General features: G+C 35.7%; 1 protein-coding gene across 5 annotated transcripts in view; it reads left to right on the forward strand.

The window, feature by feature from the left end:
• LOC112396051 (probable ubiquitin carboxyl-terminal hydrolase FAF-X) overlaps window positions 1-13,992 on the forward strand; it is a 141,388-nt gene that overhangs the window by 74,378 nt on the left and 53,018 nt on the right. For all 5 annotated transcript variants that reach the window (XR_003002495.1, XM_024739549.1, XM_024739568.1 and 2 more), the window contains exons 22-25: window positions 7,645-7,775; window positions 7,948-8,226; window positions 11,638-11,763; window positions 13,392-13,517. Coding sequence is in view for 4 of the 5 variants with exons in the window: in XM_024739549.1 (XP_024595317.1) it covers window positions 7,645-7,775; window positions 7,948-8,226; window positions 11,638-11,763; window positions 13,392-13,517 (662 nt within the window). In the remaining variant the exon portion in view is untranslated. The remainder of the gene's footprint in view (window positions 1-7,644; window positions 7,776-7,947; window positions 8,227-11,637; window positions 11,764-13,391; window positions 13,518-13,992) is intronic.

Raw genomic sequence — 13,992 nt, forward strand, 5'->3', positions numbered from 1 at the left:
AGAATGAAACACTCGTGGAGCCATCCCAAGGATGAGATAGCTGACACCCAGGCCTTCTTGTTATGTTGCCAGAGCACAAGCAGGCACTTTTCATTTTTATTCTTGAGTGCTGGGGATTGTTTACTCAGGAGAGGAGGCCTGGCTTGATCATGTGATCTGCTGCATTGCCACACAACGCAATAGTAATGTGATCTTTACAGGCCTTGAATTCTGGGGCCTACTTGGCATTCTTATGGATGTGGGTACTATTGGACACATTTTTCCAGAGCAAGCTTTTTTCATCACAATGGAAGACTTGCTCTGATGTAGCTGTTTGCTTCCATGAATTTCTTGAGCCCCTTTGGAAATGTTGATGCTGCCTCAGCATCAGCCAGTGCCGGTTATTCCATGATCTCTAAGTTCTTGAGGCTGTAGTGCTTTATATAGCTATCCTGCTGTCCCTTACTAGCCTTAAAGTCTTTCCTCTTGCTCTCCTGAAACCCCTCACAGCACTGCTCATGGAGACTAAATGCTTTTTCGGTCATAATTTCACCATGAATAGGATATGTTCTCTAACATGTCCTTTAGCCACACGCTTAATGTTTTCCCAGTCATTGCAAACAGATAATCATGAAACAAGACTATTTTAGCCATTGTAGGGGCAGCATAAACACACAAGTTTCAGCTTTTTGTTTTATTGTGTGAATGCTCAACTTGCTTTTAACTTTATAGCCTTTAGGTCAAAAGATCAAAGATTTTGATTTTCTTGTTTACAGATGGCACTTTATACTCATTAGCCTCTGACTTTGACCAGTTAATTACACTTTAGAGACATTTTTTCAGAGAAGCAGTACACACAAGAGCAAACAAAGAAGATGTGAGCAGTGCTCAGTGAGTGCAGGAGATAGATTCAGGGTCTCTGAAGTGCTGGGAGGCTATAGCAGAGTGTACTTAAACATCGCTTAATTTGATTGTAGTATATGGTGCATGGTCAATTCAGGTTTTGCTTTTTGGAACCTTCTAGGTTGTGTTTTGTTTTGATTTTTCAGTATTTTTGATTCACATTTGGTGGGACGCTTGGATGCTAGATCTGCAGATGTGGAGGGCTGGCCACTTGTGAATCAAACAGTGTTAGTGTTAGTTGGCATCTTAATAACTTTACTGCAGTAAAATCTAAACTCCTAAACCATTCCAGTGTTTGAGACTATTTCTACTTGCACAAAAAAAATTTTATTCTTAAACCTGAGCTTTTAAAAATCACAACAAAACGTTACTATTTTGCTAAAACATTGAACTGCTATGTGGTAGGGCAAGTCAGAATACCCTGATTCTGTTTCCAACAAAACTTCATAAACTAAATATTGTTAAGTCCATGAAAGTAAATGAAGTTCGCTATTGACACTGCTGGTTAATAACGTATTGATAGATTTGAATGTTTTCCACACACTACTTGCTGATGAATAATCCAGTGAATGAATGACCATAGGTTTTAAACATCTTATATTTTCACAAGCTTTGTGAGTCTTTCTTTCTAAGACTTTTTCTCTTCCACATACACAATTACCATGATAATTTTATCAGATTTTACTGTTTGTATTAAATTAGTGTTTTCTTAGCTTATTTGAGAATATTTTCATTCGTAATTGTTTAATGCAGACTATCTAATTAGAGGCCAGTTCTTTAATCACTGCAAACTTGACATTGCCTTATTCTGAACAGATACTGAACAGCATCATTAATATCTGTCACCTCCTCGTGGGACCCCCCCAAAAAATCACTCAAAGTCATTTGCCTTGTTTTTCTTTTTCTTTTCTTTTCTTTTCTTTATTTTTTTGCGGGACGCGGGCCTCTCACTGTTGTGGCCTCTCCCGTTGTGGAGCACAGGCTCTGGACAAGCAGGCTCAGCAACCATGGCTCACGGGCCCAGCCGCTCTGTGGCATGTGGGTTCTTCCTGGACCGGGGCACGAACCTGTGTCCCCTGCATCGGCAGGAGGACTCTCAACCACTGCACCACCAGGGAAGCCCTCTTTTTAAATTTAATTTTATTTTTTTATGAAGCAGGTTCTTATTAGTCATCCATTTTATATACATCAGTGTATCCAGTCAATCCCAGTCTCCCAATTCATCATACCACCACCACCACCACCACCACCCCCTGCTGCTTTTCCCCCTTGGTGTCCATACGTTTCTTCTCTACATCTGTGTCTCTATTTCTGCCCTGCAAACCAGTTCATCTGTACCATTTTTCTAGGTTCCACATATATGCGTTAATATATGATATTTGTTTTTCTCTTTCTGACTTACTTTACTCTGTATGACCGTCTCTGGATCCATCCACGTCTTTACAAATGACCCAGTTTCGTTCCTTTTTATGGCTGAGTAATATTCTATTGTATATATGTACCTCATTTTCTTTATCCATTCGTCTCTCGATGGGCATATAGGTTGCTTCCATGTCCTGGTTATTGTAAATAGTGCTACAATGAACATTGGGGTGCATGTGTCTTTTTGAATTATGGTTTTCTCTGGGTATATGCCCAGTAGTGGGATTGCTGGATCATATGGTAGCTCTATTTTTAGTTTTTTAAGGAACCTCCATACTGTTTTCTATAGTGGCTGTACCAATTTACATTCCCACCAACGGTGCAAGAGGGTTCCCTTTTCTCCATGCCCTTTCAAGGATTTGTTTGTAGATTTTCTGATGATGCCCATTCTAACTGGTGTGAAGTGATACTTCACTGTAGTTTTGATTTGCATTTCTCTAATAATTAGTAATGTTGAGCAGCTTTTCTTGTGCTTCTTGGCCATCTTTGGAGAAATGTCTATTTAGGTCTTCTGCGCATTTTTTCATTGGGTTGTTTGTTTTTTTAATATTGAGCTGCATGAGCTGTTTATATATTTTGGAGATTAATCCTTTGTCCATTAATTCATTTGCAAATATTTTCTCCCATTCTGAGGGTTGTCTTTTGGTCTTGCTTATGGTTTTCTTTGCTGTGCAAAAGCTTTTAAATTTCATTAAGTTCCATTAGTTTATTTTTGGTTTTATTTCTGTTACTCTAGGAGGTGAATCAAAAAAAATTTTGCTGTGATTTATGTCGAAGAGTGTTCTTCCTATATTTTCCTCTAAGAGTTTTATAGTGTCCGGTCTTACATTTAGGTCTTGAATCCATTTTGAGTTTATTTTTGTGTATGGTGTTAGGGAGTGTTGTAATTTCATTCTTTTACATGTAGCTGTCCAGTTTTCCTAGCACCACTTATTGAAGAGGCTGTCTTTTCTGCATTGTATATCCTTGCCTCCTTTGTCATAGATTAGTTGACCAGAGGTGTGTGGGTTTATCTCTGGGCTTTCTATCTTGTTCCATTGATCTATGTTTCTGTTTTTGTGCCAGTACCATATTGTCTTGATTACTGTAGCTTTGTAGTAATCAGGGAGTCTGACTCCTCTAGCTCCGTTTATTTTCCCTCAAGATTGCTTTGGCTATTCGGAGTCTTTTATGTCTCCATACAAATTTTAAGATTTTTTTTGTTTTAGTTCGGTAAAAAATGCCATTGGTAATTTGATACGGATTGCACTGAATCTGTAGATTGCTTTGGGTAGTATAGTCATTTTCACAATATTCATTCTGCCAATCCAAGAACATGGTATATCTCTCCATCTGTTTTGTGTTATCTTTGATTTCTTTCATCAGTGACTTATAGTTTTCTGCATACAGATCTTTTACCTCCTTAGGTAGGTTTATTCCTAGGTATTTTATTCTTTTTGTTGCAGTGCTGAATGGGATTGTTTCCTTAATTTCTTTTTCAGATTTTTCATCATTAGTGTATAGGAATGCAAGAGATTCCTGTACATTTTACCAAATTCATTGATTATCTCTAGTAGTTTTCTGGTAGCATCTTTAGGATTCTCTATGTATAGTATTATGTCATCTGCAAACGGTGACAGTTTTACTTCTTCTTTTCCAATTTGTATTTTTTTATTTCTTTATCTTCTCTGATTGCTGTGGCTAGGACTTCCAAAACTATGTTGAATAATAGTGGTGAGGGTGGACATCGTTGTCTTGTTCCTGATCATAGAGGAAAAGCTTTCAGTTTTTCGCCATTGAGAATGATATTTGCTATGGGTTTGTCATATATAGCCTTTATTATGTTGAGATATGTTCCCTCTGTGCCCACTTTCTGGAGAGTTTTTATCATAAGTGGGTGTTCAGTTTTGTCAAAAGCCTTTTCTGCATCTATTGAGATGATCATATGGTTTTAATTCTTCAGTTTGTGAATATGGTGTATCACATTGATTGATTGTGTAAATTGAAGAATCTTTGCATCCCTGGGCTAAACCCCTCTTGATCATGTTATGTGATCCTTTTAATGTGTTGGGGGATTCTGTTTGCTAGTATTTTGTTGAGGGTTTTTGCATCTGTATTCATCAGTGATATTGGTCTGTAATTTTCTTTTTTTGTAGTATCTTTGTCTGGTTTTGGTATAAGGGTGATAGTGGCCTCATAAAATGAGTTTGGGAGTGTTGCTTCCTCTGCAGTTTTTTGGAAGAGTTTGAGAAGAATGGGTGTTAGCTCTTCTCTAAATGTTTGATAGAATTCACCTGTGAAACCATCTGGTCCTGGACTTTTGTTTGTTGTGAGATTTTTAATCAGAGTTTCAATTTCATTACTTGTGATTGGTGTGTTCATATTTTCTGTGTCTTCCTGGTTCAGTCTTGGAAGGGTATACCTTTCTAAGAATTTGTCCATTTCCTCCAGGTTGTCCATTTTATTGGCATAGTGTTGCTTGTAGTGGTTTCTTAGGATGCTTTGTATTTCCATGGCATCTGTTGTAACTTCTTTTTCATTTCTAATTTTATGGATTTGAGTCTTCTCTTTTTCTTGATGAGTCTGGTTAATCATTTATCAATTTTGTTTATCTTCTCAACCAGCTTTTAGTTTTATTGATCCTTGCTATTCTTTTGTTTCTGTTTCATTTATTTCTGCTCTGATCTTTATGATTTCTTTCCTTCTGCTAACTTTGGGTTTTGTTTGTTCTTCTTTCTCTGGTTCCTTTAGGTGTAAGGTTAGATTGTTTATTGGAGATTTTTCTTGTTTCTTGAGGTAGGCTTGTATAGCTATAAATTTGCCTCTTAGAACTGCTTTTGCCGCATCCCATAGGTTTTGGATCGCCATGTTTTCATTGTCATTTGTCTGTAGGTATTTTTTTATTTCCTCTTTGATTTCTTCAGTGATCTCTTGGTTTTTTAGTAACATATTGTTTAGCCTCCATGTGTTTGTGTGTTTTACATTTTTATCCTTGTAATTGAATTCTAATCTCATAGCTTTGTGATCAGAAAAGATGCTTGATATGATTTCTTAAATTTAAGTCCATTGGTGTAAGTGAGGTGTTAAAGTCCCCCACTATTATTGTGTTAGTGTCAATTTCCTCTTTTATAGCTGTTAGCAGTTGCCTTATGTATTGAGGTGCTCCTGTTGGGTGCATATATATTTATAATTGTTATATCTTCTTGTATTGATCCCTTGATCATTATGTAGTGTCCTTCCTTGTCTCTTGTAATATTTTTTATTTTATAGTCTAGTTTATCTGATAGGAGTATTGCTACTCCAGGTTTATTTTGATTTCCATTTGTATGGAATAGCTTTTTCCATCCCCTCACTTTCAGTCTGTATGTGTCCCCAGGTCTGAAGCGGGTCTTTTGTAGACAGCATGTGTATGGGTCTTGTTTTTTATCCATTCAGCAAGCCTGTGTGTTTTGGTTGGAGTGTTTAATCCATTCACATTTAGGGTAATTATCTATATGTATGTTCCTATTATCATTTTCTTAATTGTTTTGGGTTCGTTTTTGTAGGTCCTTTTCTTCTCTTGTGTTTACCACTTAGAGAAGTTCCTTTAGCATTTGTTGTAGAGCCGGTGGTGCTGAATTCTCTTAGCTTTTGCTTGTCTGTAATCCTTTTGATTTCTCCATCAAATCTGAATGAGATCCTTGCCGGGGTAGAGTCATCTTGGTTGTAGGTTCTTCCCTTTCATCACTTTAAGTATATGATGGCACTCCCTTCTGGCTTGTAGAGTTTCTGCTGAGAAATCAGCTGTTAACCTTATGGGAGTTCCCTTGTATGTTATTTGTCATTTTTCCCTTGCTGCTTTCAGCAATTTTTCTTTGTCTTTCATTTTTGCCAATTTGATTACTGTGTGTCTTGGCATGTTTCTCCTTGGGTTTATCCTGTGTGGGACTCTTCTGTGCTTCCTGGGCTTGGGTTGCTCTTTCCTTTCCTGTGTTAGGGAAGTTTTCAACTATAATCTCTTCACCTATTTTCTCCGGTCCTTTCTCTCTCTTCTCCTTCTGGGATCCTATGATGTGAATGTTGTTGTGTTTAATGTTGTCCCAGAGGTCTCTTAGGCTGTGTTCATTTCTTTTCATTCTTTTTTCTTTATTCTGTTGTGCAGCAGTGAATTCCACCATTCTGTCTTCAAGCTCACTTATCCGTTCTTCTGCCTCAGTTATTCTGCTATTGATTCCTTCAGTTGTTTAATCACTGAAAACTTGACATTGCCTTATCCTGAACAAATACTGAGCAGCATCATTAATATCTATCAGTTCACCATGGGTGCCCCCCAAAAATCACTCAAAGTCATTTGCCTTGCTTTTATTTTTGTTTTCTTATCATGGTAAAATATATGGTACATATTCTATTCCCACAGTAAGGTATAAGGGTTCCATTTTCTCCATGTTTTCACCAACATGTGAAGTCGTATCTTATCATGATTTTGAGTTGCATTTCCTTGATGACTGATGATGTGCTTACTACCAATTTGCCTATCTTTGGAGAAATTTCTGTTCAAGACCTTTGCTTATTTTTCATTTGGGTTATTTGTTTATTATTGTTTTGTAAATGTTCTTGGTATATTCAGATACAAGTCCTTTATCAAATCACATAACTTAAATGTATTCTTCTGTGTGTTCTCTTTTCACTCTGTAAATAATGTCCTTTGTTATAGTCAAGTTTATCTCTTTTTCTTCTTAACACTTGTTCTTTTGGCATCATATATAAGAGATCATTACCTTATCTAAGGTCATGCAGATTTGCTGCTAAGTTTTCTTCTAAGAAGGAACTATCTTTTTAGTGTAATCTCTCACTGTGTGGGGTTTTTTTCCTAAGCTTCACATCTTTATATGACAAAACAAAATAAATAGCTTTTCTTATTTTAAGTATACATTAAGAATAATTGTTACTTTTGTCATTTTCTTTTTAAAGTGCACCTTTTGAAACTCAAAATTTTCAGTAAAGCTCAAATAGTTTATGTCACATGAGACAGATAATTGAGAACTTGGTGGGAGGAGCTTGTGTTTGTGTTTCAAGAACGAATTCCTTTTCAGTGTTGTGGTTTGTGTTTTTTTTTCTGTCTCCAGTGGATGAAGGAGAACCTGCTGATTTTAGGTCTCTGGATAGGAAACTGTTCCCTTCATATATTGGGTTGACGATTAAAGAGCCCTGCTTGATCATTAACCAGTCCAGGTCTGGTTATGTCTTGTAACATGTGAACTTATAGCTCAGCTTAATTGAATTTATAGATGATGTTTCATGTTTAATACTCCTCAGTATATATGGGAAATATTAACAACGTATTGAATATTTTACTTTAGTCTTTGTCTATTTTCTTTGCAGATAGAACAACAATAGAAAAATTAAGAGCTGTTTGTTTGGACCAGGCAAAACTTGGAGAAAATAACCTTGGACCATCTCTTGATTCACTTTTCTTTGGTCCTTCTGCTTCCCGAGTGCTGTACCTAACAGAGGTTGGTATTTTCCTTTTCAAAAGTAGAATTTTTCATGATGTGGTGATATGATTGTGTATAATCTTTTGAAATAGTTAAGAATTTCTTAGCAATTATAAGGGAAATAGAAGTTATGAAATTATTTTTAACATCTTTAATACAGTTTCTGTCCCCCCACCCTTCTTTTTTCCAGGTAGTTTATGCCTTGTTAATGCCCGCTGGTGCACTTTTGGCAGATGATTCCTCTGACTTTCAACTTCACTTCTTGAAAAGTGGTGGCTTACCCCTTGTGCTGAGTATGCTAACAAGAAATAACTTCCTGCCTAATACAGATATGGAGACACGAAGGGGTGCTTACTTCAGTGGTCTTAAAATAGCCAAACTCTTGTTAACTGCTATAGGCTATGGCCATGTTCGAGCTGTAGCAGAGGCTTGTCAACCAGTTGTAGGTGGTGCAGATCCCATAACACCGGTAATACATTTTAAAAAATGTTATGTGGTTAATATTTAATTTTTAAAGTTAGAGCCTTCAGTGAGAGAATGCAAGTTCAATTCACGCTATTGTTATATTTGTGTTGAAATATTAAAAAAAAAATTTTTTTTTTTTGGCTGCGCTGTGCTGCATGTGGGATCTTAGTTCCTTGACCAGGGTTTGAACCTGGGACCCCTGCAGGGCAAGCACAGAGTCTTAACCACTGAACTGCCAGGGAAGTCCCCAAATGTAAATGTGATATACTGATTACAGTAACCTCAGAGGATACTTCATTCCCCTTAAGTGCCCCCCCCCCTTTTTTTTTTACTTTTCAATTGTTTTAAGTCTCATAAAAACTTCACATGAATCTTTGGTTGCCTCATACCTGAAAGTTATATAAAGACAGTTGGTTATAAAAGAAAAGATGTATTTGGCATGTCACCCACGTCTCATCCCACGGAGCAATGTAACTACTGTGACTGACAAAGACTCTCTGTTTATGCTGGTAGCATCCTTAAAGCACAGATGCTCACCAGATGCTCTCAGGATCTGCTGAGATTTGATGCAAAGGTTGAATGTGTCCTCCAATTCTTACTGAAATTGAGTTTATTTACATTACAAGTGATGGTTTTATTAAATTGCTGAAGATAAAATAGCTTAGCTATGCAGATTTTTTTTTCATCAGAAATGGGTTAGTTCTTAAGGCAATTTAAATAATTACTAGATATTTGACGTTAGAGTTAATTAATTATCTTAGGTGTGAGAGTAGTATTGTGGATATTGTTTAAAAGAAGAGTCATTGGGAATTCCCTGGTGGTCCAGTGGTCAGGACTCAGCACTTTCACTGCCAGGATGCAGGTTCAGTCCCTGGTCAGGGAACTAAGATTCTTCAAGCCACTGGGGCTGCCAAAAAGAATAATAATAAATAAAAAAATTAAAATTAGCATAAATTTTAAAAAATAAGAGTTACGCTAAGTCATTTCTAATAAAATAGAATGTCTGGGATTTTCTCCAGAATAATTCTGGGTGATGTGGGCAGAGTTAGTGAGTTGGGGATTCAGTGAAACAAGTTTAGCCTTTTGTTTACAATTATTGAAGCTAGATAATGGGTACTTAAAGGTTATTTATAGTCTCTATGTTTTTATATAATTTTGAAAATTTCATTTAAAAAGTTAAAACTTATGCAAGCACTTTTAGAGAAGAAATTTATAGTGCTTTGTCCTCACTGTAAGTTTGATTGCTTTGTATTGTGGTTTCTGTGCATATTTACATAAAAACAGATAGGTTCTGATCATGATCCTTTCCATAGTGGCTTAATGAAGTAACAAAGCAATTTTATGTATCTTCTTGTTCTTTTCCCTAAGACTTACTATTTGGAAAATGCCATAAGGATACAAAGATACATAATAGCGTCTAATTGCAAGTTGCCCACATTCTAGTAGGGAGTTAAGTGAAAAATTAGCATTTAAAATACGTTTATTATAGAACCACATATAATATTTAGAAGAGGTTTACAAGTTGATAAATACAGTAACTAGTGAAGAAAATTAATTCTGGGTGTTTTTCCTCATGGATTTAAGAATTTATTTATACTCTTAAGTAAAACTTTATTGTTTCTACATTTATACTTTTATTATTACTTCTTTAACTTAATTCCTTTTCCATGAAGTTTTAGACCTTGTTTTTTTTTTTTGCGGTACGCGGGCCTCTCACTGTTGTGGCCTCTCCCGTTGCGGAGCACAGGCTCCGGACGCACAGGCTCAGCAGCCATGGCTCACGGGCCCAGCCACTCCGCGGCATGTGGGATCTTCCTGGACCGGGGCACGAACCCATGTCCCCTGCATCAACAGGCGGACTCTCAACCACTGCACCACCAGGGAAGCCCAGACCTTGTTTTTTTTTTAATAGAAAATGTTTAGTTCTGCCAATACAGTAAGTGAAAGGAAAGTTATTTTTACCTTGTATACCATACTTAATCCTCATCCCAGTTTACGGAGTTGAATTGGAAATTAACATATCAGTGGTGTTCTTAACAAGAAGAATTTCAGTGTAAAAGTGCCCTAAGCTTTTGATTTAAAAAATAAACCCTAAATAGTAAAAGTGAATTAACAGTTTGAAAACGTGTTTTTAGTCTTTGCACAGATAATCTATCATGCATCTATTATATACCATATATTGCTTAAGGTGAAATGTTAAGAAAAGCATACATGATTCCTATGTGTTCAGGCTAATTCATTGGAAATTAGTAATCATGTTAATACATTGAGTTCCTTTATGTTAATAATTATACTTTATCATATTTAATCATTAATATAAATATATTTGGTCAGACACTTTTATTTCTTCCTATTTTTTAAGTGAAAATTTAAGATCTAAAGAGATGAAATAACTTGGCCCAAATAGGAAAAAGGACCTGAGAGTTTTAACTCTGTGAAGATGCTACTGTACTTATTCTGAAACTGTACTTACACCACCTGTGCTACATTCACTTTTTATTTGAAATCTCATGTAGTAGCACCTGGCAAGTAGACCTTCAAATACTTATGGAAGGATTTAAATAATTAATATGTACATAATAATAAATAACAAAAGATTAAACAAAAAGTTAAACTTGTCCCATTTGAAGTTAAGAGAGAAGAGCTGGAAGCCTTGTACCTAGTCAGTCTTCGTGGTCCACCTAGAGACTGTAGGAACACCTCTGCAAACTCTTGAATTTTTAAAAACATCTATTTTTGAAAAGATTTTCTTACCAAAACTTGACTGTAAAAGAAAGGTATATACAAAGGATGGGGGAGACTTCAGCACATTTTTGGTGATGTGTGTTTAGAGCACAGTTAACAAAGTACTTATGAACAAAATATAAAAAACATTTTAAAGAGTGAAAGGGAAGGAAGTGAGAGAAATAATTTTAGAGATTAGATGATAAGAAATTGAAAGTGTTTATTTGGTACCCCCAGTTTTCTTAGTCATATCACAGCAAGCATGGTCATTTGCTGAATAGGAGGCCTGGGAAAAGGATTTTGCTAGAGACCTATAAAGTCTATAGACCTATAAAGGATTTCGCTAGAGACCTATAAAGACCTATAAAGTTCAGAGCTGTGTTATTATGTCATGCAAGTGAAAGTGAACATAGTTGTAGAAACAATTGAATTCATATGAAATTGGAGTTTGCAGAGGAGTATTGTCACTTTTTAAAAGGCAAGTAACAGAGGCAATCTACAGGTTGGCAATCTGAAATGCTTTTTTATGCTGAGCACCATATATTCTACAGTAGATAAGTAGGAGGATGACATCCTCAGAGAGTGATGGTGGATGAGGAGCAAATGGTTGGGTTTTTGCTATGTACAAATTTTTGAAATTGAATCATGTACAAGTTTTTTACTCCCAAGTAAAAAGGTTAACTTTTTTCAGATTAACCACATTACTCATGATCAAGCAGTGGTGCTACAAAATGCCCTTCAGAGCATTCCTAACCCATCATCTGAGTGCATGCTTAGAAATGTATCAATACGTCTTGCTCAACAAATATCTGATGAGGTTAGTATCATACTTTGAAAGTTCTGGGATCTTGGTTGGCTTATTTTTTATTACTCTTATGGATATCACAACCTGAGGTTGAATATTCTGAGAGTACCACTTTAGATTCTCTTATTTTAACTAAAATTTGCTAAAATTGTATTTACTATTACATATTAACATCAGTACTTCAGAAAGTACTTTTTAAAAACTTTTAAACAGGTCTTTTGAGCTGTAATATATATTGCATAAACTAGATCAAAATAAAACATATACTGAGTTTTGACATAATGTTTAAATTAATGATACAGTCAAGAAACAGAATATTTCTGTCAGCCCCAAAAGTTTTCTCTTCCTTACTGCAGGCATTTACTGCTGCTTTTGTCACTGTAGAGTAGTAATCATTTTTAAAAATTTTACATAAATAAAATCATATTATAAACAAAATTAAAGACAAATACATGGAGTCTTCTGTAACGTAGAAGACAATATAGTAAAAGTGTAAGTTACCAAATTGATCTATAGAATCAAGGCAATGCCAGTAAAAATTCTATCCAGTTAAAAAAAAAATCGTATACTCCTTTGTGTCTGGATTATTTCAGTCTGCATGATTTTGAAATTTATCGGTGCTATGTTATATGTAAATACTTTATCCATTTTGAGCAATATTACACTTTATGGTCATCCTATATGTTCTGTTAATGAACACTTGTGTTATTCCTAGTTTTTTTACTATTTGGAATAGAGCCATTTTGAAAATCACCAGTAAGTCACAAGTGCCTCTTTGGCACATGTTTTCTTATTTCTGGGTAAACACATAGGAGTGGAATGGCTGGGTAATTTGGTTTCCGTGTTTGTAAAATTCTTATGAAATATATTCAAGCCAAATTAGATCTTAACCTGAAGCCTACATTGTGGCTATAGCTGATAAGCATGATTTTGCTTCATCTGTATATGTTTTTGGCTGCATTGGGTCTTTGTTGCTGCACGTGGGCTTTCTCTAGTTGCGGTGAGTTAGGGTTACTCTTCGTTATGGTGCCTGGGCTTCTCATTGTGGTGGCTTCTCTTGTTGTAAAGCACGGGCTCTAGGCACGCAGACTTCAGTAGTTGTGGCACGTGGGCTCAATAGGTGTAGCGCACAGGCTCTGGAGCACAGGCTCAGTAGTTGTAGCACGGGAGCTTAGTTGCTCTGCGGCATGTGGGATCTTCCCGGACCAGGGCTCAAACCTGTGTCCCCTGCATTAGCAGGCAGATTCTTAACCACTGTGCCACCAGGGAAGCCCTGTCTGTATATGTTGTATGACTTGACGTTAAGATCCAAAAAAACATGGGACCAAGGCTACTTTGGTTTTCTTTTATTAATTTATTTTTTAATTTTATTGAGGTATAGTTGGTTTACAATGTGTTAATTTCTGCTGTACAACAAAGTGATTGCTGTACATATAAATATATATATTTTTTCTTTGTCATTCTTTTCCATTATGGTTTATCACAGAATATTGAATATAGTTCCCTGTGATTGGTGTTTATCCATCCTATCTATAATAGTTTGCATCTGCAGGGCCAAGGCTACTTCGCATCTTAAAGATAGCATAGACTGTCATAGTTATTTTATTCTGTCAGCACTTTAATTACTCATTTTCTTTCAGGCTTCAAGATATATGCCTGATATTTGTGAAATTAGAGCTATACAAAAAATCATCTGGGCATCAGGATGTGGGACATTAGAGCTAGTATTTAGCCCAAATGAAGAAATCACTAAAATTTATGAGATGGTAAGAGTTATTACAGAAGTGCATTCCTTTTGTGTACATGTTAATTATGTATATGACTAAATTTTTCATCTTGTCTGCCATCTTTAAAGACCAATCACTGTGTATCTAATGGTTTAAGATAAACTTCTATAGTTAGGATGAGAATGTATAAAATTTTATTTTGAAAATAAACTACTTCAAGATCTCACTGTAAGGCAGTTTTTTCTAAAACTTTTTTTTAATCTCTTATTGAGTTGAATATAGTTATGCCATAAAGAATTTGCTTTTCCCAGTTTTCTTTAATTATTATTCTTCAAGTTTATGGAATTATGACATCCAAGTACTTTACTTGCTGCTTTTATAGCACTCAAAAGCAGCAACGGTTTTCACCATTTAGGTGTTATCCCTGTTTCTCATTTGATTAAGCAAATTATTTGCAGAAATGAGACTTTGTTTAGCTCTTTGATTTTCTATTCTGTTTACTTGTCTTTGATAG

Source organism: Neophocaena asiaeorientalis, unplaced genomic scaffold (assembly GCF_003031525.2).
Source record: "Neophocaena asiaeorientalis asiaeorientalis breed wild unplaced genomic scaffold, Neophocaena_asiaeorientalis_V1.1 scaffold855, whole genome shotgun sequence".
Classification (NCBI taxonomy): domain Eukaryota; kingdom Metazoa; phylum Chordata; class Mammalia; order Artiodactyla; family Phocoenidae; genus Neophocaena; species Neophocaena asiaeorientalis.